Source organism: Penicillium subrubescens, assembly GCF_028828155.1.
Source record: "Penicillium subrubescens strain IBT 31985 chromosome Unknown utg000001l_segment0_segment0, whole genome shotgun sequence".
Classification (NCBI taxonomy): domain Eukaryota; kingdom Fungi; phylum Ascomycota; class Eurotiomycetes; order Eurotiales; family Aspergillaceae; genus Penicillium; species Penicillium subrubescens.
The window spans coordinates 2,685,133-2,709,720 of NW_026643151.1; the positions used below are offsets into that span (position 1 = coordinate 2,685,133).

At 51.7% G+C, this 24,588-nt stretch overlaps 9 protein-coding genes across 9 annotated transcripts; 6 read left to right on the forward strand and 3 right to left on the reverse strand.

The window, feature by feature from the left end:
* Positions 1-1,119: 1,119 nt before the first annotated feature.
* Positions 1,120-1,794, forward strand: N7473_000900 (glutathione S-transferase family protein; the record flags this gene model as incomplete). The annotated part of the gene is made up of 1 exon (XM_057146840.1): positions 1,120-1,794. One exon carries the CDS (start codon positions 1,120-1,122, stop codon positions 1,792-1,794), a length of 675 nt encoding a protein of 224 aa, XP_057014726.1.
* A 253-nt stretch (positions 1,795-2,047) lies between these two features.
* N7473_000901 (uncharacterized protein) lies at positions 2,048-2,242 on the reverse strand (the record flags this gene model as incomplete). The annotated part of the gene is made up of 1 exon (XM_057146841.1): positions 2,048-2,242. The coding sequence occupies one exon, from the start codon at positions 2,240-2,242 to the stop codon at positions 2,048-2,050; it is 195 nt and encodes a 64-aa protein (XP_057014727.1).
* Positions 2,243-5,762: 3,520 nt separating this feature from the next.
* On the forward strand, positions 5,763-6,581 carry N7473_000902 (GPI anchored serine-threonine rich protein; the record flags this gene model as incomplete). Its single annotated transcript, XM_057146842.1, has 1 exon — positions 5,763-6,581. The coding sequence occupies one exon, from the start codon at positions 5,763-5,765 to the stop codon at positions 6,579-6,581; it is 819 nt and encodes a 272-aa protein (XP_057014728.1).
* Positions 6,582-8,052: 1,471 nt separating this feature from the next.
* N7473_000903 (DUF2462 domain-containing protein) lies at positions 8,053-8,509 on the forward strand (the record flags this gene model as incomplete). The annotated part of the gene is made up of 3 exons (XM_057146843.1): positions 8,053-8,105; positions 8,187-8,277; positions 8,390-8,509. The coding sequence occupies 3 exons, from the start codon at positions 8,053-8,055 to the stop codon at positions 8,507-8,509; spliced, it is 264 nt and encodes an 87-aa protein (XP_057014729.1).
* Positions 8,510-9,268: 759 nt separating this feature from the next.
* On the reverse strand, positions 9,269-11,950 carry N7473_000904 (Zn(II)2Cys6 transcription factor domain-containing protein; the record flags this gene model as incomplete). The annotated part of the gene is made up of 5 exons (XM_057146844.1): positions 9,269-9,865; positions 9,922-10,247; positions 10,303-10,411; positions 10,464-11,589; positions 11,709-11,950. The coding sequence occupies 5 exons, from the start codon at positions 11,948-11,950 to the stop codon at positions 9,269-9,271; spliced, it is 2,400 nt and encodes a 799-aa protein (XP_057014730.1).
* A 1,767-nt stretch (positions 11,951-13,717) lies between these two features.
* N7473_000905 (5'/3'-nucleotidase SurE) lies at positions 13,718-15,074 on the forward strand (the record flags this gene model as incomplete). Its single annotated transcript, XM_057146845.1, has 3 exons — positions 13,718-13,729; positions 14,024-14,937; positions 15,005-15,074. 3 exons carry the CDS (start codon positions 13,718-13,720, stop codon positions 15,072-15,074), a joined length of 996 nt encoding a protein of 331 aa, XP_057014731.1.
* A 636-nt stretch (positions 15,075-15,710) lies between these two features.
* N7473_000906 (DUF5427 domain-containing protein MTC1) lies at positions 15,711-17,291 on the reverse strand (the record flags this gene model as incomplete). Its single annotated transcript, XM_057146846.1, has 2 exons — positions 15,711-16,687; positions 16,760-17,291. The coding sequence occupies 2 exons, from the start codon at positions 17,289-17,291 to the stop codon at positions 15,711-15,713; spliced, it is 1,509 nt and encodes a 502-aa protein (XP_057014732.1).
* A 401-nt stretch (positions 17,292-17,692) lies between these two features.
* Positions 17,693-19,178, forward strand: N7473_000907 (carboxymuconolactone decarboxylase family protein; the record flags this gene model as incomplete). Its single annotated transcript, XM_057146847.1, has 2 exons — positions 17,693-17,705; positions 18,220-19,178. 2 exons carry the CDS (start codon positions 17,693-17,695, stop codon positions 18,840-18,842), a joined length of 636 nt encoding a protein of 211 aa, XP_057014733.1. The 3' UTR covers positions 18,843-19,178.
* A 2,325-nt stretch (positions 19,179-21,503) lies between these two features.
* N7473_000908 (uncharacterized protein) lies at positions 21,504-24,113 on the forward strand (the record flags this gene model as incomplete). Its single annotated transcript, XM_057146848.1, has 1 exon — positions 21,504-24,113. The coding sequence occupies one exon, from the start codon at positions 21,504-21,506 to the stop codon at positions 24,111-24,113; it is 2,610 nt and encodes an 869-aa protein (XP_057014734.1).
* Between the last annotated feature and the right edge of the window lie 475 nt (positions 24,114-24,588).

The following is a 24,588-nucleotide window of genomic DNA, read 5'->3' on the forward strand; positions in this document are numbered from 1 at the left end:
GCCATTATAGTTGCATTTGGGAGCTCAGATTTGGGGCTGAGCTGGCTTAGCTTGGCTTATTATTAGGACAACTGACGACTTAATTGAATTAGTCCTATTATCCTAGTGGTGGCCTGATCGATCTTGATGATCCAGATTCGATTCAGGCAGAGACATCCCCACTGTACATAGCGTCAAACAGTCACGAAGCAAAGGTTGTCTTCGGGCTATGAACTTTTTCAATGTCAATCCACATTTTGAGAGAACAGCGATAGAATTTATGATACCTCTCGGGCACTTCCGCATTCTAAGATGTTCTCCTCACGACTTATCCGTGCCAACAACATCATTGATAGCCCTCGCCACATAATCAACATTGCCCTTATTCAACCCACAGATACTCACTCTGCCTGTCGGCAGAAGATAAATGTGGAACTCATTCCGTAGACGCTCCACATGTTCGCGATTTAGCCCAGTATAGCTAAACATGCCAGCATGGCTCTCAATATGCGACCAATCCCCAGGAGTCCCAAGCTGTTCCAACCTCCGCCGAAGCTCCCCTCTCCTATATTCTTCGTAGTATCGTAATTTCCACTACTCCTTGTACGACGGTGGTTTTGGTGCTAAACCCATAGAGTACCTAGATAACACAACTATCTTACACATACTACAACATCAATATATTAAGTACAGTCAGTCGCCTCCGCGTTAAGTTACGCCTTATTGAAAGTCAAGAGGTCCCTATCTATAGTGTATAGTCACGTGACTAAAGTCCACTGGTTTGCTACGCCCCGTAATTATTAATCCCCCCACAACTCTATGCAATTTGTGTTTGCATCCTAGTTTGTTCTGTTTGTGTTGATAACCAAGGACCAATCAACGTCCCGAGGTCTAGGCTGGTTAGCTGTATAGTCGTGGTTTGTACTGATAACCAAGGCCTAATAGACGTTGATGAAAATCACAAGAGAGAATTAACTCTCAAGCTTACCAAGCGTTCGGTTTGCTCGGGTGCCGAACTGAATAATCCATATCCTGATGTTCCAGCCATTGAAGTATACCGGTACATTTAAGCAGACCAACCCTCGATCCTTGTGGTATCTGTATCGAACTCAAATCAATCATCCTTTCATTTCACTCGTCATGTCTCTTAAAACCCTCACTCTCTGGACCCTCCGGGGTCACGCCGGCACGCCCAACCCTTGGAAGGTCCTTATGATCCTAGAAGAGCTCAAGGTTCCCTACGAGACCAAGTTGGTCGATCTCGGCGACCTAAAGAAGGAACCCTACGAGTCTATCAATCCTAATGGTCGTGTTCCCGCCCTCAAGGATCCGAACACCGGCATCACTATCTGGGAGTCCGGCGCTATCCTCGAGTACCTGGTGGACACATACGACAAGCAACACACTATCAGCTTCACCGCCGGCTCGAAGGAGTACTACGAGAGCAAACAGTGGCTACACTATCAGATGTCCGGCCAGGGACCGTATTTCGGGCAGGCCGCCTGGTTTACGATCTACCACCCCGAGAAGGTACCTAGTGCGGTCGAGCGCTATATCAACGAGATCCGTCGTGTTTCGGGCGTGCTCAACCGATCGCTCCATAACAAGGAATACCTCGTTGGCGGCAAGTACAGCTATGTCGATGCAGCTTTTGTGCCGTGGTTCGAGGTGGCTGCGCTCTTCTGGTCGAACGAAATGGATCTCGAGAAGAACTTCCCGCATGTTAATTCCTGGTTGAACCGTATCAAAGCTCGCCCCGCTATTGCTAAGACCATTGATGAAAAGGCGAAGGCCGCGGTTGTGGAAGGGAAATAAGGGAATGTGATGGCAGATAAAGCTCCTGGATAGAAAGCGAAGTTTTTGATCTAAATCCAAATACATATATCTCCTACTTTTAGATCTACCCATTTCTTAAGCTAGCGTCTTGGCAGTGGGGCGCAGAAAGTTTGGAAGTGTGCAAATTTTTGAAGCTAGTTTTGCACTTCTCTGTACAACAGTCCCGAGTGAAGGACTTTTCAGCGACGAGAATACAACCAACGCCCTCTATCACCAACGCTACCTGAGCGATTCAGCCCTCAACGAACTCGACATCATCAAGCCAGCTGCTGACAAGCATAAGCCGAGTGTACCGGTCATCGCGTTCCGCTGGCTTGACCACCACTCGCAGCTGCGGTGCATCGAGCACGGAGGTGATGGTGGCATCTTGCTTGGCGTCAGCAACTTTGCGCAGTTGCAGGGGAATTTGGAAACGGTGCAAATACATAAGTAGTGCATCTCCTATAAATGTACTACGTATATATAGGACAGTGAGCTCCATAGAGTGATTATATGGGCTCTCCTGGATAGAAGTTCTAGGCTGATTACATAGCTGGGGCCTGGCGAATCTCATTTCCACCAGGCACTGAAAATAGCATAGAGGCTGGCCATGGGGTGAGCGAGACCATCCGCCAAGCAACGTACTGTCAGCCTGAGCCGCTCCAGGCGTTGTCTCTAAGAGTCCAGGTGGATGGGTACTCAGCCAGCGATCAGACGGTCAGACCTGTTCCACTCTCATCTTCCTCGCCAAGAAGGTGGAAATAGGGCATTGTAGAATGGGCCTGAATTGGAGGGAAACGAAAACCGGCAAGGGTGTTTCTCTGCCCTGGCTGTATCATATCGAGGGTCGGATCACGGCGCCTAGAGAAGGGACCCTGAGGAGGGGCGCTCGGAGGAATTATGATGTATGCATGCATAAACAACGTATGGTTTCCTCCGAGAACAGAACCGGGTTTGATACATACAGAGATTGGAATCGCCCCCGTCTATGCAGGTCCCATTGCAACTAGATTGTGGTTAGCACCATGCTATGTAAGCGGTGTTCAGGCCGAATAGGTCTAGCGACCGTGTTATCCAGGCTGAACTCGAAAGGCCATCATGCAAATTCCACGAGTGAGAACTGAACGAGTGATTGCTAAGACACGACAAAGCTCAGCCGGGTGGAGGAAGGTGAGCACTCGACTGCTATTTTGAGCGCCGGGAGCCATGGACGGACTCTCAATAGTGTCAGTGCCAGTTCGAAAAAACGGGGGTGGAATCATGCGGCGTAAAGGCGAGTTGGGCAGCGCAGAGCCCACTGTGCCCAGCGCCTTAGCCCGGGAAAAGTAATTGCGGCGAAAAGCGAGAGAGGGGCACAGTCACCGACTTGATCCACCTTGATCCAATGAAATCGGGAGATATGCTGTGCTGGAGGGAGTCTAACTTTGACTTATCCCCAAGGAAGGTTAGCGGGCTCTCCACCGGCGCTGGATCATTCAGGAACAGGAAATTCGCAGCCGCGGCGAATCACCGTGCGTGCTACTGAGACAATTCAAATTTCCCATTTCCCGCGAAGGCGCCATCAGCCACGCTGACTTGGACCTGTACGGCTGTACGGCTGAATTGCTGTACTGTATGGGCTTTGGTCTGTGGTGGTATTCATCGTTGGAAGCGATGAGTGGTCGGAAGCCAAGCACGCAACCACAGTATGATGGTAGCCCCCGGATGATGGTGTCGGGATGTCCCCGCTAATGTTATCGTGCCCCTGATCAACGGTTGATCGTTACCGGTGCGTCTCAAATGCACCCGATGAACCGGTGCGATCGACCCTATGCTGTGGCTTGGTAAGAGGAGGGGATGGGCGGGTGTGGAGGTGGTGGTGTCCACGATCATCGTGATATGATGTTGTTGTTGGAACTTGGTAGAGATACTACAATCATCAAGGTCGCAAGTTGGAGGAGCGATACTGTAATTTTTCCAGGGTCTGGCCCCCGGTCAAACAGTGCTGGGCAGTGTTGGTCTAGCATGGGTCAGGGACGCAGGATTGTAGGGTGGTAAGGGGAGAAATGACACGAGGTGGTGGCGTCCAGTGACAGTCGCCGTCTACTTTGGCCCGGAAATTTGGAGGAACAGGAATCGCTGTTTACGAAAGTATTTTAACTATCTTACCTTTTCCTTTTTCTTACTATCTCGATTCTGACATCTGGAAAAATCCGGCGTGTCCATTATTCTAAAAGTATAACAATTTGATCACTGTTATTATTACAGATCCCCTACTATCATTAGTTCAGGGTCACCGTCATTCTAAAAGGCTCCATCGCATCTCTGCGAGTCAACGGTTTGACCGGATATTCTCCGGGGGACCACCCTGTGTATGTCCCACTTCGATCGGCTTTTTTTTTTGTTTTTGCTTTTTTCGGTTTGATCTTCTTTCTTTTCCAGAGAACAGATCCTTCATCAAAGTAGTAATTATCCCGATCGCATAGCATCCATCATAATAATGATTCACGATCATAATAATAGCCTAGACATCATTCCAGGGCGGCCCCTGGACAAGGAAGAGTATTATTTTTAAACTTCTCCCCCAATTCCATCTCTACTTTACACCTGTACGGAGTACAGTATGTATACAGAGTTATTATTCCTACTCATTTCCCGCCAGGCACACTGGCCCAATTTATCCTAGCAAGGCTCGGCACTGGCATTTTTAATCTTACAGCCAGCATTCTCAAGCAAATCAGGGCCTTGGAAACCCTGCGTGATTAGCCTGGAATTGGCTTGGTAATTAGCTCGTAATTAAATGCCCCGTAATCAAATTGCCCCCCCCCTCTTTTGATCCCTCTCCAATAATAACTTACTAAGAGCCTCCAACAAATGCGACCAAGTGGAAGTTGGCCGTGTATTATGGAGTCTATAGATGGAGGTCTGGACTCGAATGAGACAGTTTGCCAGCCTTGTGTCATTAAACAATTCCTAAATAGCACTTCATATAACTTACCTCATGTACCCAAAAACCAGCCTAGCCCTCTTAGCACCCCTTAGCACTCTTAGCATCTCCACGAGCCACAACCGGCCCGCATGCCCCACGAGGGCCAAATGGAAAGCATGGCACCGTCGCATTTCAGGCCCTGCAGCTGGGTGAGTGCCTGGTACTGATAATACCAATGTGTATTTTATCATCGCATACTCTGTTCTGTCGTCTCTCGCTCCAAATGTTCACAGACACATAACAAACCAACACATCTCGTGTTCAGCCCCGGCGGCATATACATGCAGAGTGATAGCACACAATTGCTGTTCGATTTGTATGGAATATACTCAACTGTTATACTTCTCTCCCTGCGCCTCGTTGTCTCCCCCGTAAGCCAACCAAACAAAAACATCCAGGAACCGACGGTCGCTTGGCGAAGTAGGCTTTCCTTGAGACCCCACTATGACCGCAGAACTGGAGCCTGGTTGGCCCGCGCATACTTGGCTGCTGATGGAGCTCTGGAAATGCAGCTTGTCTCTGACTGTGCCTCTTTACGGAAGATGTAAAAATCATTTCAGTCATCTCGGTACAGATCTAACCCAAAAGGTGAGTAGTGTATGGGGAAAACTCCACTAAACGGGCCTGACTCCGTGCTTTCCGTCGAATATCAAAGGTCCAAGTTGAGTTTAGTCGAGGTACAGTAAAGTATACGATAGGAGTACCGTGGTATTATTACTCTGTACAGTAGAAAGATGAAAACATCCTGGGCCCTTTTTGGCCCATCGGCCGTGGTGACCAAAGTGGGTGACTCGCTGACACTCCTCCTCCTTTTATCATTCCTATTTCATTCCGCCATCTTCCCTTTCTTCTTCTTCTTCTTCCTTCTTCTCTCTTTTTCATCCTACCCACGGTCATTCTTTCCAACCTCCAGTCGCTCTTTGCTGCCTTCGTGCACCTCCAACCTTTACCCAACTCTAGTCACTCTTTGCAGTCCATCTCTGCCTAAATCACCATCACAATGCGCTTCTCCGCTGCTGCCCTCGTCTCTACCTTCGCGGCCTTCGCTGCTGCCTACACCCAGCCCAACTACAACAACCTTCCCCAGGGTAACGCCGTCCGTTCCCCCGGCCTGAACGAGCAGGTCCAGGAGGGCAAGGCCTACACCATCAAGTGGGACCACGACCTCGGCAACACCGTCTCCATCGTTCTCCTGCGCGGACCTTCCAACAACGTCGTCCCCATCGAGACCCTCGCTGAGAGCATCCCCAACTCTGGCGAGTTCGTCTGGACCCCCAGCGCCAGCCTGACCCCCGATGTCACCCACTACGGTCTCCTGATCGTCGTCGAGGATGCCGGTGCCAACCACGGTGCTTACCAGTGGTCCACCCAGTTCGGTCTCTCCAAGGCCGAGGGCGTCACCATCACCGCTACCGCTACTTCCCAGGCTTCCCAGACCACCGCTGCTCCCTCTTCCTCCAAGGTCACCATCGTCACTGTCATCAACGATGTGACCACCACCTACTGCCCCGAGGATGAGGCCAGCTCCTCCGCCGCTGCTGCTTCCTCCACTGTCATCAGCTCCTGGGAGGTTACCACCACCATCTGCCCCGAGACCACCGCCCCTGCTCCTGCCCCCACTGCCTCTTCTTCCCGTGTGCCCGTCGGCCCCGTTGCCTCCAGCACCCTGAAGAGCACCCCCTACGTCTACCCCACCGGCACTGCCACTGCCACCTCCGCTGTTAAGCCTACCTCCACCCCCGCTTTCAACGCTGCTGGCCGTAACGTCATCTCCTTCGGTGCCGTTGTCGCCGGTGTTATTGCCTTTATGGCCCTGTAAATTGAGAAATTCTAATTTCTCAATTTAAAAAGGGACTGCAAGGTGGGGGGCGTGTGAGCACGTGGAGGATTTGTGATGTGATGTAATATGTGATTTGTGTTCGTGACGCGACTTGCATATCTATCGATCGATCCTTTTATTTCTTCGGACCTTCGCGTCCCCCCATCTTGCATTTTAGCTTCCTTTTTTTCTTTTACCTTTCTTATGACCTCGCCCCAAGAAATCTGGTTTGTGTGTGTGTATGAGTTTTTTTACTATTCCCCCGCGCCAGTACCATTAATGAGAGGAGGTTGTCGACCCTTTTTCTGAACATGCAAAACTCTTTCTTTATCCTATCATCTTGTTTATCTGAGCTGGGCTTGTGCGCGTTTCAATACCATGTTTTTCTTTCGGATGTATGTTCAAGGGAATCCAAGCCTTTGGCTTGTAATGTCACGTTCCATGCCTTTAATGCTCTGGTCTTGCTCTTGTGTTTTCTTGTAGATGTAGATGTAGGTCCCGCTGCAAATGTCGATTGTGTAGATAAACGTGTAGCCGTTGGTACGGTTTCATGTTAAGTAGGACCCACCCCAGCCTTGTAGGGATTTGAAACTCTTAACCTGGTGATGATCGTCACTTGTGTATAAGCTTCTTCGATTTTTTTTTTACTTTTGCTCCTATACATATGACATATGACGTATCAACATTCCCTTCCCAATTGGTCGTACAGACACGCTATTTATAGGCTGTCTACTGACAGATGTGTCCTTGACGTCCTAATTCACCACTATTCAACTTTTACACCTTGCTGTGTTTCTTTTGTTGCTGTCATCTAGATACCAGCGGCTGCATGGAGATATTCCATCGGACAAGGCAGGTAAACAAGACGGATGTTTGGGACGATACTCGGCTCCCGTAGCGGGTACCTCTCGGTCGCTCTTTGTTGAATACTGTATTTATGTATGTCATTCATAAATTGAAGTAAATGAACATGGCCATGAGTCCAGGCTGAGGATGAGGCATCGATCTGTAACTCTTCTGAACTCGAGCTTCTTTCTGTTGTGGTCAATGTAAATCCTATTCCTGCAATACGCCTACGCAGTTTTTACCGAAGTTCTCATCCTTACTGTCAAAGTCGAGATTTATCATACTACCATAATAGACCAATATCCAGATTTTTTTAAGATATCCCATCGAAAATGTAGAGCCAGTATTGACTTGTTTATCCCATCCAATCCCGAACCCTGATTGGTCTATTTCCTAAGTAGATATCCCACTCCTTCACTATCACGTGATCATCGATAAGTTCCCCCCGATAAGGAATTTTCCCCGACAACCACCACCACCCTCATAATTCTCACATCCATCCACTACTTGATTCCAGTCCATACAGCACGTTCCTACGCCCGTCAACACCCGTGCTGCAGGCAGTACTCGACTCTCTTCATTCCAACCAGAAAATATTATCCAACCTTCTTCCACACACATCACCATGGCCCAGGGTCTTCTCAAGAAAAGCAAGCCTGCTACGGCAACCGCTAAGCGGTAAGATCTTCTCATCCCATCCCACCAGAACAAAATAAGAGGGAAACAGCGAATCTAATTGCTTTACTCGTGTTATATTAGACCCTCGCAAGCGACTCCGAAAATTAAGCGCGGTCCTCGACAGATCGCGCCTAAGAAGCAGGCTCTTATTCGGCAGGCTAAGATGACCAAGGTATGAACGGCGCTGTTGCCTACAATTCTTTGGGCTTTTCTCGTTTGCAGAATTATATTCGTCTTCTTCTACTCTTTTACTAGGACTTGATGCTAACGGAATACTCTTCTAGAAACTCACATCCGGCCTAGTCACAAAGACGGAGCGCAGTCTTGCCACTAAAGCGGGTCATTTGGAGTTGTTGGGCGGTGGTAAGAAGGATAAGGGTGATAAGGCTGGCAAGAAGAAGTAAGCAGAGGGCGACAAGGAATAAGGAATACTCAATTCATGGTCCGGTACTTTTCTGCTTGGTGATTGTGTGCTGTGCTGGGCTCGGTGTGATGTCCGTCTAGGTCGTGCTAGCGATATGATCTTACAAATGTGATACCCCGTTTTTTCTACAATGATTTCTGGCTGCGTGGGCCCTGCCTGGCTCTTCTTGCCTTGAATACCTGTTGAGTACCTAACTGCAAAGTCCAAGTGACTACAGTTTGCTAGGTTTCCATGGAAACTGCAACTGCCATTTCCATTAAAGGCTTACGAAACAAATGCAGGGTTCGGTTTAGTCTAATCGAATTCTTAAATCAACTCTCGCGAGCAGAAACAAAGTATGTAACAGGAAACTCGAATCCATATACAAAAGAATCCAAAGAGAAATTCAATCGCAGAGCAGGGAGATCCATGTTGAAGATGAGCCACCAGGTTCTTTGATCGAAAAACCAGAGCAGATATCGTAAATCATAAGATTGATGGGGAAAGTGGTGGGCAAGTGTATACTCCAAGGAGGAGTGAGTAATATCAGTAGTCGAGATCCATCCAAAGCACGCACGATAGAACAGGGACCAAAAAAATCAAACCAAAATATGAACAAAGAAAGGAAAATAAGAAAAAAGAGAAATAAGGGTATCTATAAGTCCAACTCCAGTGCCGCCCACACCTTGCCTGTCCTGTTCTTTGCCATATGCGTATTGCTCTTTTGGAGCGGTACAGCGCTCCATTATTCCATGTCCGTTCAGAACTTGGAGATTTTGGATGGAACGCCGGCCTGCTCGATCAGATCTTGGCCACGCTCCAGCCAAGCCTGGAATCCCGCATCGGAGGCATCAGACGGGAAATCATCCCAAACGGGGTTCTCCGAGTCCGCGTACGATGACCAGATGCCCTTGGGCACATCGGCCGTCGACCAGGACGGCAGCTTGGCCAGCACGCAGGTGTAGTAGACGTACAGGATGCGGCACAGCAGGTCGACGCGGTCGATGTAATGCTGCTGCGATGGGTCAGGGGCCTGGCCGCCGTCACCAAGGCGCTTCCACCACGACACACGCCACCGGAGGGTGAGAAGGATCTGGCCCAATTCGCCCAGGAAGCGAATGTGCGTCTCGTGCGAGATTTGCTTCCACTTGATGTTGTAGAAGTCGCGCTCGAGTTTACGGAAACCCTCAACTTCGAGCATGCGGCAGACGATGCGGGAGAGTTGTGCGGCCAGCAGGATGTCGCGTCGCTCTTCTGGGTTGCTGATGTCCATGGGGCGTTCTTCACCGTTACCATCAAGAGGGACGAATGTGTACTTGGCGCGGGAAGGCATGTTGTTCCACCGCGAGAGCAGAGTCTAGAGGAATATTAGTGGACATGACTTGTATGACGAGGCGAGGGTATGCAACTCACGTAGGCTTGGGCCATTGGATCACAGTCCTTGACGCAAGACAACCAGTTCTTAGACTTGTCCTTGGACTCGACGATGCGACGATCAATGAACTCGAGGAATGTCGACTTCGAGTTGCCATTGTACTCGCTCAGGCTCTTCAGGAACTTGTAGGTCTCGCCGAGGTCGAGAATATACAGAGAGCCCCAGCCTTGACTGGCGCGGATGTTGAACCGGCCTTGACGCTCGTTAAGGAACGACAAAAGTTGACTCAAGTCGAACTCGGATGGGATTTCCATCCGAACTCTGCTAGCGCCATCCACGGTAGGATGATTGACAGCTCGTTGAGCTAGATTGAGTTAGTTTGGGTAATTTATAATCGAGTTGGGAGAATGTGGACGTACAGATGTAGTTGCATGTTCCGAACTCTACGATGCTGGAGAAGCAGGCACGGGCACATGGTTGCTCGTTCAGGGTGGGTCGGCAGGCATCGCATGGTGAGCTTCCATCACACTGTTTCAGTTAGTTTCTGCCTTGCGCATATGGGCTTTTGGTGTAGACTAACCTTGCGCTTGTTCAGCCGGCACTGGACACAAGTATCCTTGTTCTTACGGCGCAGGCCAGCATTAGCTCGCCCAACCATACTCAACGGGCCCTTACGGCGAGCGCCTCGTGGGGGAGAGACGAAATCTGCAGATGCGATAGACCCGCCTTGTCCATCCTCTTGAACGATCTGCAAAGGCTTTGGCAGAGCCTGGTCCATGGACGACCCTGCGGAGCGGTTTTTGCGCTTCCGCACGGTAGCCACCGATTGCATGGCAAGAGCCATGGGGCGACCCGATGAGCGCTGACCGGCTGTCGAAGAAGCCCGAGATCGAGAGGGAATAGTGCTAATGAGGGACTCGGCGGGAGTCTCGCTGACCATGAACGCAGTAGCCTTGGCCATCGACTGCGCGCTCTCCGGGGAACTTGCGTCGGGAGTTGGTATCTTCCACTGAGCATCATCATCCAACTGGTGATCCGCAAAAACCGGGGCATCGTCGCTCGTGGCAGAGTACGAACACTCGTAGATTCCAGAGACATCGCCCGAGACTGAAGAGCTCTCTGACTTGTACTGGAACGCATCCTGCGCGGTCTGGCCGTTTTTCTGTGACGTGTGCATAGGCGGGGTCATCTGCGACACGGGGAGTTGCGACTCCAGGCTGTTCAGCCATCGGGATTCAAGTGATCGAATGGATGGTTGGAAGTCGCGCAGACTGACACTCTTTGAGGTATTCTGGTTGATCGCCAGCGGAACGGGTGTTTGTCCGGGGATATCCTCCAAGGAAATGCCGTGGGGGATCTCAGGCCACTGCTCTGCCATCATGGGGAACGATGGCGGGATCTGCTGAAACATGATAGCCTCTGCCGAAGCATCCGAGAATCCTGGTCCCTGGGGCATCTCTCCCACATCCTCCACGATCACGGCACCAGTCGAGTTGTTCGGGGCTTTTCCATACGGGTAGAGCATTGGGTGCTCGAGGTTCACGCCCGCTGCGACCGAGTTGAACAGTTGGAAATGCGGCCACGTTTCCTCAGCGTGGAAGTTGTCGTCTGCCGACGAGGGCAGCGTGCGAGGGCTGATAGTGCCGCTACCAGTGCCCTCGACGACGCCATCGGTGTAGTTGAAGTTGTCCGTCACATCGTGGTTCCTGAAACACGAGGTCGAGCCCAGTGTTAGTCATGTATACCATGTATCTCGTATCGCCCTCGTATCGGAGCTTACAACTCCGCGCGGCGATGACTCTCGACTGGGGAATGGGATGCGCACCTATTGTCCAGATGCTGGATATCGCGAGAGCGATCGAGCAGCGCGCCCGTTAGCGGGTCATGGAAGGCGCCTAGGTCGGCGACATCGGCACACTGGCTGGATTCCTGGCTGGTATCCCACTCCGGGGGTTGATCGTATCCGAGGTGTTCCCAGGAGGCGACCGAAAAGGCACCGTCGGTTTGCCAATTATCGAGAATTTTGGGGTCGATCCCCGCAGCCGTTGCAGCGCTTCCACAGTCCATTCAGGGTAGGATGGAAGTTGTCGTTCGGTTGCCGACCAAGCCGGGAGCAAAGATCGCAAAAAGACCGGGAGAGTCTTTTGCGAACTTTGCGAGAGTAGAAAGGGCCCTGATAAGAATCGGTCGCGTTAAACAGACCGATGATAGCGAGAGTCGTAGTGGTGGTGGATGCTCGAGAGTCGAGGAAAGATGGTGAGATGATGTTGCCAGTCGAGGGGAAGAAAGATGGCTGACTTTCCCCACCACAAAGTTTTGCGTGTTGCGATCGTCTCTAGCGTGTCTTGGGATCCGCACAGACCGCCCGTTGGGAATTGGCTACAAAGCGTCGAGGACTGAGTGTAATTGTAGAATAATAGATTTGAGAAAAGGATCGTATGCCTGATCTGTTGTTATTATATCTCATTGCCAATGAATAATCGACAATGTGGATGTTGCATTGCATCTTCCAAGACTCTTGGGCTAATAACTCGAATGCCAATCTATACTACTGAATGCCAACCCTGGTGGTTTTTTCCTGCAGACGGGCGGACCGGCCGAAGGGCACGAGGTGGAATGATCTTACGTGAGTCGATCAGCAAATCGCCCCTGATAACTTAGTCTCATACTTAGCACTAAGCAAGTTGACTTTTGGTGAGGACCCATGGACAATTTACCATGGGTCATAGCAGTCGCGAGGGGGTTTGCTTGATTATTAACCCTACTTACCCTACAGTACCGACTCGACTTGGTTAACGGTCCTGATCCTGTTCTAGGAATGGGAAGTTGGAAAAAAAAAATTGAGAAAAAAAAAGACAGACTTGGGAATGAATCAGATCCAGTCCAGAGACTACCGTGTGCAGAGTAGCACCCAGCATGCATCATCATGATTCAAGGATAGAGTTAGTCTAGTACATACAGTAAGTACTACTGTATGAAGTAATGAACTACTCCGTACTCCGTGCTTATTTAGTCGAGGACCCTGGATAATTAGATAATTATCCTCAATTATCCTAGTACTCTATCTAACTATACACTGCAAAATTGGCATCGAGCAGTGAGTTGTACACTGTAATTATTGTCTCCCAAGGCTGGCTCGCGTGCATCTTGGCAATCTCCGATCGAAGGTTTTTGCCCCGTGGACTACTATACTGTGAAGTATAAACTTGTACATTTGCCCCTCCACTAGAACTATACAATTCTTCAGGAAATATCAAGGGAAGAATACACCCCCCATAGAACCCCCCAGACATCAAGAATATTCTCCCGTCAATTTTACCCGCTTGACATATCTACACACTTCCTTCTCCACGTTCTTCAGGCCCCAATAATCTCTGCAGCGTCACCAGACTCTCGTCACTCGACGGATCGGTTCACCGCAGACTCCATCCGGTCTGCTTCTTCCCCAATTGCCGCTCCCCGCAGCCCTGAACAGCTTCACCGTGCCCAGCCAGTTTCCCCGGTGTGTGTCGGGTATTCAAATGGCTCAATCCTTATCCAGCAAATGTTTTTCTCGTATAAGTACATAATACCCGTGGAGATAACCATTTCCTTTGACATTATTTGAAGTTGCTTTTCTTTCGACCCTTCTCAAGACAACCTTCAATTTCGAAATCTAGACCCCAGCAGACCAAGACCGGATTCCCGAGAAACAAGATAGACAACCGGCTTTTTCTGTCTTTTCGCTTACAGAGAAGAAAAAGGAACGACCGGACAAAAATCCGAAAAGAAATTCAATACCAATATACGCCCTTGGCGCTGGGAAATTCGGAGGTTGGTTTTTGGTAGTTCATCATGCATATCCTGGTACGTGGACATGGAGAATGGGTTCTTCGAACTTGGTCACGAGAGCGTTTTCTTATCGCGACTCTATTCATTTTTTTCCCCTTGCCTCGTCCTGGCAATGGCAATCTGGAGAAGATCGGCACAATCTATCTGCATTGCCAAGTGTCAAGGAAAGAGAAAAAGAAAAATTCCTAGTCAATTTCAATTTGCGCAGTCTATAGACGACCCGTGGCGAATCTGATCATCGACTATTCTGACTCTACTCATTCCGGACACGCGCATCTTCCAAGACCAAAGCTAACCCTTTCCCAACAGCTAGTCAACGACGATGGCCCACCCAACAAGCGCCTCTCACCCTACGTGCGCCCTCTAGTCGATGAGCTCCACGCCACCGGCCACCAAGTCTCCGTCGCCATCCCCGCCGCCTCACGCTCATGGATCGGCAAAGCCCACATCATCGAAGCCTCTCTAACCGCCAGCTTCGTCCACCCAGACTCCTTCAACGACGACGGCACCTGGGACGAGAACTACCGGCCCAGCCCTGAATCCGCACACCTCGCCGATTGGGTCGTCATCAACAACGGCACACCTGCCAGCTGCACCCAGCTCGGTCTATACAGTCTCTTCCCAGACCGCCCGCCAATCGACATTGTCATTTCAGGTCCGAACCATGGCCGCAATGCCTCGACTATTTACAATCTGTCGTCCGGGACGGTGGGCGGTGCGCTCGAGGCGGTGTTTTGCAGTCAGCGCGGTATCGCGATTTCGTTCGGTAGTAAGGATCCGCAGGCTGCGGATGTGATTGCTGCGGCGGCGAGGCATGCGGTTCGGGTTGTGGATCATTTGATTGCTCATTGGGATGAGCGGGTGGAGTTGTATAATATTAATGTGCCGATGCGCATTGATGTTGAGACGCAGCCGGTCTTGTATACGCGGACTTTGCCGTATTACTGGTCGCGTGGTTGTTTGTATGCTGAGGTTGAGCCCAAGACTAAGAAGGTGGTCAATGGTGCTTTGACGAATGGGGTGCACAAGGAGCAGCGTGATGAGATTGCCGTGAATGGTGTCAATGGAGTGAATGGTGTCAACGGCGTCAACGGACATGTCGAGGAGCCAAGCCGCAAGCAGCGCCATTTCAAGTGGTCCGCTGATTTGTCGGATATGAAGAAGACACTCCAGGAGAGTGAGGAGGGCACAGATGCACACACCGTCCTAAACGGATCGACCAGGTAAGTCCTGCAACGAAAGCAGTTGCTTCTGTTTCTTCTTACGATTGTACTAACATATGATCTACAGTGTGACCGCTCTCCGCGCCAACTTCTGGCACGTCCCCGGTCTAGACGGGCCACTGTACTTTGATCAATAAAGATGAATCCAACCATCTCGAGATCAGATTGATCTCCATCTCATCTCAAGATACAAGGATCAAACATTCAGCACCCCATCTAAAGATCACACACCCCCGACACGGCTTTACGAATGCATAAATAATGTTTTCTTTCTTTTTGTTTCGTGTTGCGACCCCGGCGCAGGGCTTTATTCCCCCATATTGCATTGCGGCAAAATACATACCCCCCATTTGATCTTTCATGGGCTTTGATCTCGACTGAATGTCGAGAAGACGGGACGGGACGGGTAAAGAGGTGCGGATTATGTCCGCTGGCGCATTTTGTACATAGATTGATATGATATACCTGGAAGGATTTGGTTTGGAATGAATGGATATGTGGAATATCAACATCAATATTAGCACCGTTGATATCTTGTCATCAATGCCGAGGCGCATTTAGTACTAATACTTGACACTCATGCTGGGCTAGTACTATGTCCAGTTCAGTCCAGGTCAGATACTAATTTCGTATGCACCAGCAGATAAAAAATGGCCAATGGAAACAGAAAAAACTGGCAATGCGGACGCATTGAAAACCTGAGGGTGTATCATAAAGAACAGACCTATCTCCCGCCCCACAACGACAGAAGTGTAGAAACATAAAACCCCCATCTACATAGCACGAGCCGCCTCGCCAGCACCACTATCCACGGTCGACGCCTGCTCAGCCCGCATCTTGCCCTTGCCAACACCACCCTCACCAACGCCCATTCGACGCGCAACATAACGCTGCGCAACCACCCCAGCCGCCAGCGACAAGGTCTCCTCAATCCACTCCGCGACCCACTCACGGGGATCGACACCGCCAGCCTCGATGATATCGGCAATAGCCTCGGGAACGACCGCGCGGGGAACATCCCCATCCTCGGAATCCGGGTTCTCGGCCGCGGGGGCCGATGCATCGAGCCATTCGATCCACTTCGCTGGCACGGGCTGCGAGATGGTGTGGAAGGCGATGCCGTGCACGGGGTCGTGAAGGTACAACGCAAACGCAATTTCCTCGTCAGCCTCGGGGGCGGAAACAACGCCTGGTGTCTCGGCCCTTTCACCCGATGCACCGGCTTGGAAGAGCTCTGCCGACACGGTCTGGCTGATAGCCTGGATAGCGAGGAAGATATCACTGCTGCGCACTGGGTTTGACTCGCTGAGGTCCTCGCTAGCTTGCTTGGCGGCTTCTTCAATACCGCCCCGCGTGGAGAAATATTCTGTTGCGTAGCTCTCTGCGCTGGCGCGAGCGAGCTTGGAGGCCTCGATGGCGCCGCGCACGGCGTTGACGGTGCGTGGAGTACCCGGTGTCACGCTGCGCCACCAAGGTCCGTCGTTCCACCCTGTGCTGGACATGTAGCCGCCCACGTCGAGGCCGCGCTTTGGTGCGGATTCTTGACCGCGCTGGATCACGAGGAGGTCGCCGCCTTCTACTTGCGACATTACCCGTGAGAATACTGCGTAGACGAGTGGGTCAATGCCAGGGTAGCCGGAGAGGTCGTGGGTGACGTGGATTTGGAGGCGTTCGTGCGATGAGATCGGAGGGGCAAGGGTGTGGATCAGATTGGTGAAGGTTGGGATGGCCATGTTGCGAAGTTCGCCGCCTGTAGAGGAAATAGTAAGTCAGTATGTTCATATGTATGAGACTAATACGATAGTAAAAGGGTTGTACATACCAAAGTCTCGGAGAGCGCCCACATTGCCCTTGACTTGCTGTGCCCACCGCTGAGCTTCCTCGTTGTTCTGGATTTCCTTAACAGCAGCTTCAGCCTGCTTCACAGCAGCACCGGCCACAGCGAAGAACCCTCCCCACCACCCACCACCCTGACTCTGCTCTTGCTGCTGAGCAGCCGCAGGCTCGGGCTCCTGCTTTTGCTGTTCCTGCTTGGCGCTTACACGAGGAACCTCCGCCGACAATCGAGTCTTGTCCTCGCTGCTTCGCTCGATCGTAGCACTGAGGCGAGGGGACTTGGTCGCGGAGCGAGCCTTGTCTGCCGATAGTCTCGGGGTACCTGGGCCACTGCTAGGCCGCTGAGAAGCTTGCTTCTCCAGCTCAGCTAGGACGTCTTCCTGCTCGCCCTTGGCATTGTTGTCCGTGGCGGCTGCAGCAGCTGGTTTCGTGGACTTTTCGCCTGACTGTTCGATGCCGAGGTCATCGAACTGAGCTAGGAGCTCATCGCTGGTAGGTTTTGCGCCCTTGGCAGGCATGGTTGGTTGTTTGGAAGTCGATGGGGATGTTCAGGAGAAGTGACGACACCGTTTGTTTTGGGGCTCCTCAAGGCGGCACTGCATGTGGGGACCGCGCGCCAAGACCCGCTCAACTGCATTCGCAGCACACCCTTAGGATTTGATACAGCTTGGTATTGGAATCAGTAAGTCTACATAGTAGGCTAGTTGAGTTGTGAAATAACCGTAGCTATTATAGACTGCATAGCCTATGATCCCCGATGCTCGAGTAGACAGGTGTTTCAATTCTGTCCACTGAATGTGTGGGTAGCTACCTAGAACTATATGTTTTCACACGGACAGCCCTCAGGTCCTAGCAGCAACGCCAAAGTAAACTTGATGGAACCATTCCATACACCCCCAGTTCACTTCAAATCTGAGAGATGTCGCTAGCAGGTAAATATATTGACTTGGCCTGCCGACCTGGGAGTAGTGACTGAGTGAAGACTGTATATCATGGAGGCCGAACATTCGTTGCAGTTGCCAGTGTACAAATTACTCTTTACCAAATCGTCTACCTAATGTGATATACTTATTTACTACTGATCATCCAGCAACATCCGATCGGTTCTGTCAAATATGCAGGGTCATTCAAGCCTCAAGGCCTCCAGCCAAGCAGATAGATCTGGCCCAGTCCACGGAGACGGCCGAGTCATAGCCGCGGGTAGTCACAACCAAAAGCTCGGATCGGTCCCGTTCGGCGGGACCCTGCGGGGGTCGCGATACCGAACGAACGGCATAAGTATTCGCTATTCCCCCGCGAGGGGTACTTCCCCAAGCCATTGACTCTTTAATTTCCAACAGCGAGCTAATACCCAATTGACTATTCTCCCACAAACAGCGTGAGTACCGTTGGACGAACATTCCACAACCACTAGCTAGCCGACCTACTAACTAACACGAATTCTAGATCCGGCTATCACTATCCTCCTACCTATATACTCAATCCCACAACTACAACACACCCCGCTACAATGCGTCTTCCATACGTCCCAGACCCCCCACCAACAAACACCCCCGAGGAAGCCCGAATCCTCTCCAACGTCCAAGCCCGCCGCGCCCCAAACCCCCCTCCTCCCCCTCGATCTCGCCCTCCTCCATTCCTTCCCCGTAACAGACGGCTGGAACTCCTTCATCGGGGCAATCCGCACCCGAACCAGTCTCTCCCCCGTAACCCGGGAACTAGCAATTTGCCGCGTAGCGGTGATCAACGGCGCACTATTCGAGTGGGAGCAGCATGCGCCTCTGCTAACGGAGGGCGGCCTCAGTGACGAGGCGTTGAAGGTTGTTGGAGATGCGCAGGCTGATCTGTCCGGCGACCTTGCGCAGAGGACGTTGAGTCGCGAGCAGAGGGCTGTTGTGAAGTATACGGATGCTATGACTAAGACTGTTACGGTGCCGGAGGAGGTTTTTGGGGAGTTGAAGGGGTGTTTTAGTGATAGGGAGGTTGTGGAGATTACGGCTACTGTTGCGGCGTATAATTGTGTTAGTCGGTTTTTGGTGGCGTTGGATGTTGGGGAGAAGAATCATTAGATATTTGGTGGAAGTGTATTGATGGGGGAATTGATGCATGGCAAGGCGAGTCAATGCAAGACTTGGGTAGCGCTTAATAGAGTATAGATGATGGCGAATCTAGAGAGCATCGATTCTCCCCAATGAGTACCCTGGTGTTGCTCAACATACATGCGCAACATACGAATCTCCATTAGAGATTCTTCTTGACGAATATGGCACAAAGAAAACACGGCACAAAGGCATAGATTGAACTTGGAAGATGTAAATCGCAGGATATTGTCTGAGAAAGCACATGGTCGCGTCAGCCTTCACAGAATATACCTGCAGGGTTCAGAATTGTCTCTTCTAAGCTCGGCGGTACAAACGAAGGGCCATTGTGGTTTCTGTGAGCTTCAGCATGTAATTCATTGTGATATCTCCTAGTCAAAACACAAGCCATTAGCGTAATGAACCCATGAAGAGCAGGCAAAAAGCAGGTCGAGAAGACAAAGTACGAAGCAACGCATCTACGAAGCTGCACATAATATACCAGTAACAACTCCAGTGGCCAAGATGATTTGTACTTAATATGGAAGGCCGCGGAAGTTGAATGAAAAATCTCGCAAGCGGGGACATATAGTTCAAGCCTGACGTCAAGGCGTTGAGGAGAAAATAGATCGAATCATTGTCCACGCGACGATCGCAACAACAACATCACTGTCGTGCGACGCGGAAATCGGGGTGTTCCAGTAGGGACTCAGCGTGGCTAGCACATCCCAAATAGTATTCGACACTTTCCAACCATGATAATGTCGGCCTGCGGGCGCAAGAATTCGGGGGAAATTGTCAAGTCCATACCGTATTGGCGGTCTGTGCTTGCGGGTTCAGACTTGCGACGATCGGAGCTAAGGGGCCCGATGGAGAAGTTTAGGAGAAGCACTGGGTCTGGTCGATGCTTGTATTTGGGGTATTCGCTCTTTTTCTTTCCACATTCTTCCAAATTCTGTTGTGGTCGCGTGCATTGCAGACTCGACTGAAAAGGACGTGCTTGTGCGAGTATAGAGACTCGCCCATGCGGTCCCCAGGTCTATGAATTGTCTCCCCTTGCGGCAGATGGGCCCTGATCGTGGTCGAGTGGTGGATGGAGCGGATGGGGATGGTAGATGGAATTGGAGTATATTCATTGCATCGCGAGGAAGGCAGGCATTGTCGAAATCGATTGTTCAATGTGCTGCTGGCTGCAAGAAATTTTGAGCTTTTCCTTTGGTCCTCGGGAGAGGCGGGAGATTAAGCGTTTCTCGATTCGGAAGTGTATAGTTCCTCAGGTTGTTTGCTAGGAGGATGATCGGTGGTGCCTTGGAGAGAACAATAAGGCAGCGAGATACCTATGAACTGCCGCCTTCCAAGGTAGACTTTTAGCCCACACTCGGTGAATATCAGTAATTGATCATTGTTCTTTTTCCCCTAGGCAAGTATACTCAAAGTGGCCAAGTAAATGGTAGCAGGCTGATTGGCTGCGGTAGCCTGGTGGAGCCGGCAAGTTGTAATGGTCACTGAACCCAAGGCGACTAACTCTCCCTACCAACCAAACAGTCAGAAGAGTACGGGGCAGGCAGGAGAGCACCACAGGGAAGATTGCCTACTCCCGACTAACTCTACCTACACCTCAGCCTGGTACAATCTAAACCTGCACCCTCAAATCTCTTCTTAAGCTTCATCCTCCATCCTCTTCTTCCCCAACTTGTTCTCTCCATCTTCTCTCCAAATCTTTCTTCTCTTCTCCAACACTTCCATACATCGCCCTTTCTCATTCTCCCTGTCTCGCGGTCGCTTGGCCGTGCCATCCTTTTTTTCCCTTTCCCATCTTCCCATCTACAATACAAATCTTCTCCATCCTGCACGCATCACAACATCCCTCTTCTCCCTTTGCACAGATTTCTTGACGAGTTCGACTTTCGTCTCGTCGAGATTTTTCTCCATCTCTCATCCTTTTCCACTTTCTTCTTTTCTCGTGGTGACAGCTTCTCATCCTGAATCCACCCAGCCATCTTCTCTCACTCCCGTTGTACACATCCCTGGCACCTCACTCGCGACGCCAGTGACTACTCTCAGCGCCTCCATCCAGTTCACGAGTAATTGATCTGGACATCGCAGAGGACGCTTCTACTTTCTCCATTCTCCTGATTATTTCATGGTAAGTCCCCGTTGTCGCGTGTCTTGCCCGTTTTTTCCCACCTGGCACTGGTCCTGTACCTCAAATACACTTCGGGTCAGATCCTGATCCACACAATTTGCCGCGACCGTGTCTGCATCTACCCTGCTCTACCCACTTCATGATCATTCTACTTTTTCTTCATGTCTCATCGTGTGATTTCGACGTGACTGTTGAATACCGCGGTTTCTATTTCTCGTGTTTTCATGTTCTCAAAATCCCCTACTGTCCACCTCACCCTGTCCCCGGGCGAGGTTCCGGATTGCGCTGCGATTACTTTACTGGCGTCTTGGCACCGCAAGCGAACCGCCCACCCGAAACTAACTCATCTATACAGATCCCGCCGCCATACATTCTCTCGACTTCACGGCACGACGCGTGCCACGTTGGGCCGGTCTAGAAGATACATAGACTGGGGCTCACTTTCTTCCTTCTTTTTCTTCTTTCATCCCACTTAACTGTGTCTTCTTTACTTCCCTTTTTCAGACATGGCCCCTATCCCCCGGGCTGATCTTGTCGATATGGACAATCCTTCCTCCGATGTGGGCGATAGCCAGGATTCTCCCCTGCGTCGCCACTTTTCTGAACCTTTCCGTGCTCGATCTACTCCTACTCAATTCTCTAACTCCCCTGAGCGCAAGCCACTGATGCTCCAATGCCACTGGTGCCGGGAGTACATTGAGCTTCCAAATGACGAGAGCCTCGAAGAAGAGGCGATTCAAGCCCACCACCGCAAGAAACACCCTGAAAAACTCAAGGCTCAAAAGGGGTATGACGAGGCTGAAGACGGCACCTATGATGAGCATGATGAGCTCAACCCCGACGAGGAAGACGGCGAAGAAGATGACCAAGACGCCGAAATCGAAGACGCCGAACTGGAAGGCGCCGAGTACGAAGAAGACGGCGATGTCGACGCTGAAGTCGACGCCGAAGCCGCTGCCGAAGCTGAGGAAGCCGAGGCCGAGTTGGAGGCTGATGGCCTCGATGATGTCACTGCTCTTGAGGAAGGCGAACCTAACGAGGCCGAAATTGACGAGGAAGACCTGGCCGAGCCAGTGACTGCGGCTCCATCTGTCGATGGCAATGACAGCGATGCCACACCCGGACCCAATACCGTCCATGCCAAGAAGCTGTCCATCAAGTTCACCACCGGTGCCAAGTCCAAGGAACCCATCTCAGCACGACAGGAGGGACTGGACCGACTCATCAACAAGCTATCTAACCCCCGCAGCAACTTCCCCGAGGAATACCGTCAGCGCGTCGCTGAATGGCAAGGAGACGAAATGGCGACTCGTCTACCCAAGATCTGGACTCTCCACGATGTGGAAGCCTTCTCCCCTGGCTATGAACAGGAACGGGCCAAGGTTGATACCACCTGGCAATACGCATTCCATGGCTTCAAGTCCAAGAAGCGCGAAGCACCGGAGCCGCTGATCCGCCCTGACCCTTACAAGAAGACTAAGGTCGACCGGGGTCAGTTCCTTGAGCTCAACCAACTCGATGACCTCGTTGAGATGTTGAAGAAGCCTGATCAACTCTCATATGAAGAACTCTACACCGCCACCGAAGCCGCTGGCTTCGCGATGAAGGTCTGGCAGAACGAATACAACGCGCTCGACAAGCTCTACTTGCGGGCCCACCGCCACATCCGGGCTCCCCTCACCGAGGATACCAAGCGCGAGTTCCTGCAGGCGGCCAAGAGAAGGAGCGGCCAACCAATGGGCCGAGTTCCAGAGCATGATCTTGACTTTGAGGACAAGAAGGAGGCCATGCTGTACGGCTACCGCTACACTCCTCACCAGTCCAACACCGGCACCGCAGTCAGTCGCATCCCCCAGAACCCATTCGTCCAGGGCGGCTTTGTCCCAACCCCAGCACAGGGACGAAAGATGGCTTCCAAGGTTCCACCGGGCGAGCGTAACCCAGATAACTGGACGCCCGTTGTTCGTGACGGAGTTGAGCTAGTTCCCAAGTTGTGGGAGCCGCCACAGGCCCCTGTTCAGGCCAAGGTGACCCGCAAGCGCAAGGCGACGGCACTTGAGACCTCCTTGAAGACCGACACGGAGGAGACCCAGCAGGAATCTCCTGATGCAGACGAGACTGAGGAGGAAGCTCGCCCGCCAAAGCGTCGTGCCCGTGGAGGAGCCCGTGGTGCTCGCCGTACTGCCACCTTCGAGGCCTACCAGCCGGAGGAAGTTTCTACTGTTCCTGCTCCTCGTGGTCGGGGTCGCGGTCGGGGCCGTGGTCGTGGGCGTGGTCGGGGTCGTGGTGCCGCTCGTCACGTTGCCGAGGGTCGAGCATCTGTTGATGCAGCCCAGACGACGACGACCACCACCCAGACGACCAGTTCGGGGCGTGGGCGAGGGAGGCGGGGTGCGAGCACGGTTGTGAGCACCAACACAACCCCTCCAGTTGCTCCCCCTTCGGCGGCTTCGGCAGAGGAGTCCACATCGTCATTTCTGGACATTTCGCCCATGCCGGAGGCGTTGCCAGCCCCCTCTCACCTTGCCCCTCCCCCGGGAAGGCCTCCCACGGTTGAGGACCCGGAGGAAGCCCGCCGCCAAAAAATCCTAAACTCGAAGAACCCAAAGCGCACCAAGGCAATGCTGGACCATTGGGAGCGGTTCAACCGCGAAGGTCGAATCCGCAATCCCAAGCGGTCCAAGGCGCAGATCGAGTCGGATAAGGCGGCCGACGAGACTCGGAAGACTAAGGACACTCCGGGTCGTCGTCGTGGCGGCTCATCTCCGTTGGCTCCCCTCCCCGCAGGGAATCTTGCCCCCAAAGCCCCCATGGGATTGGCGCCCATGGTGGGTATGCCGCCGTCTCTGGTGCCTGTGCCGGTGCCAGTTCCTGGCCCAACCCTGCCATCGCTGAGCATGTACGGTGGTCATCACCCATACGCTCCGCAGCAGCCTCCGGTGGCAGGGTTGGGTCAGCCAATGCCACAATTCGCACCATTCCCGTACCCGGGGGGTATGGGATGGGGCATATGCCGGGGCCACCACCCCCCCGAGACCCTCATCACCGAGGTGTCTAGTGGTGTGCCTTGCATAGATGAGGTGAGGTCTGCTCTGCTTGTCTTCGAGCAGAGTTGAGCTTACTTTCATCTTGTGTACATGATCAGTTTGGCCTTGCCTAGCCATCAAAAGGCTGGCAAAAGGAGTTTCGATTTGGGTCGCTTCGGCGGTCTTGTTTTTATTTTTCTCTTCTTTCTTCTTTCTGGTATTTTTGTGTTTGGAGTCGGCGCAATTGGGGGTGGGTTTGGGTGTGCTATTTAGCACAAAAAGGTGTACAATGGGTGGGACAGCTGCTGGGACTTCTGTCTGGCCGGGGAGGCTAGACGTGTACTCTACAATTTCTTTTTCTCTTCTATATTCACATTCTGTCCGTGTATGATAGTTAGCGTGAGCCAGTAATGAATGGCATCGAGAACAGCCTTAGGTGTCTATCAATCACGTGCTTACTGGGAAAATGTACCCTCTGACCGCTTTCTGCTCAGCGTCAAAGTGCTAGGCTGCGTCACTTAACTTCCTGTCTTCCCCGTCACAGCGCAACGACACAGTCTGAATT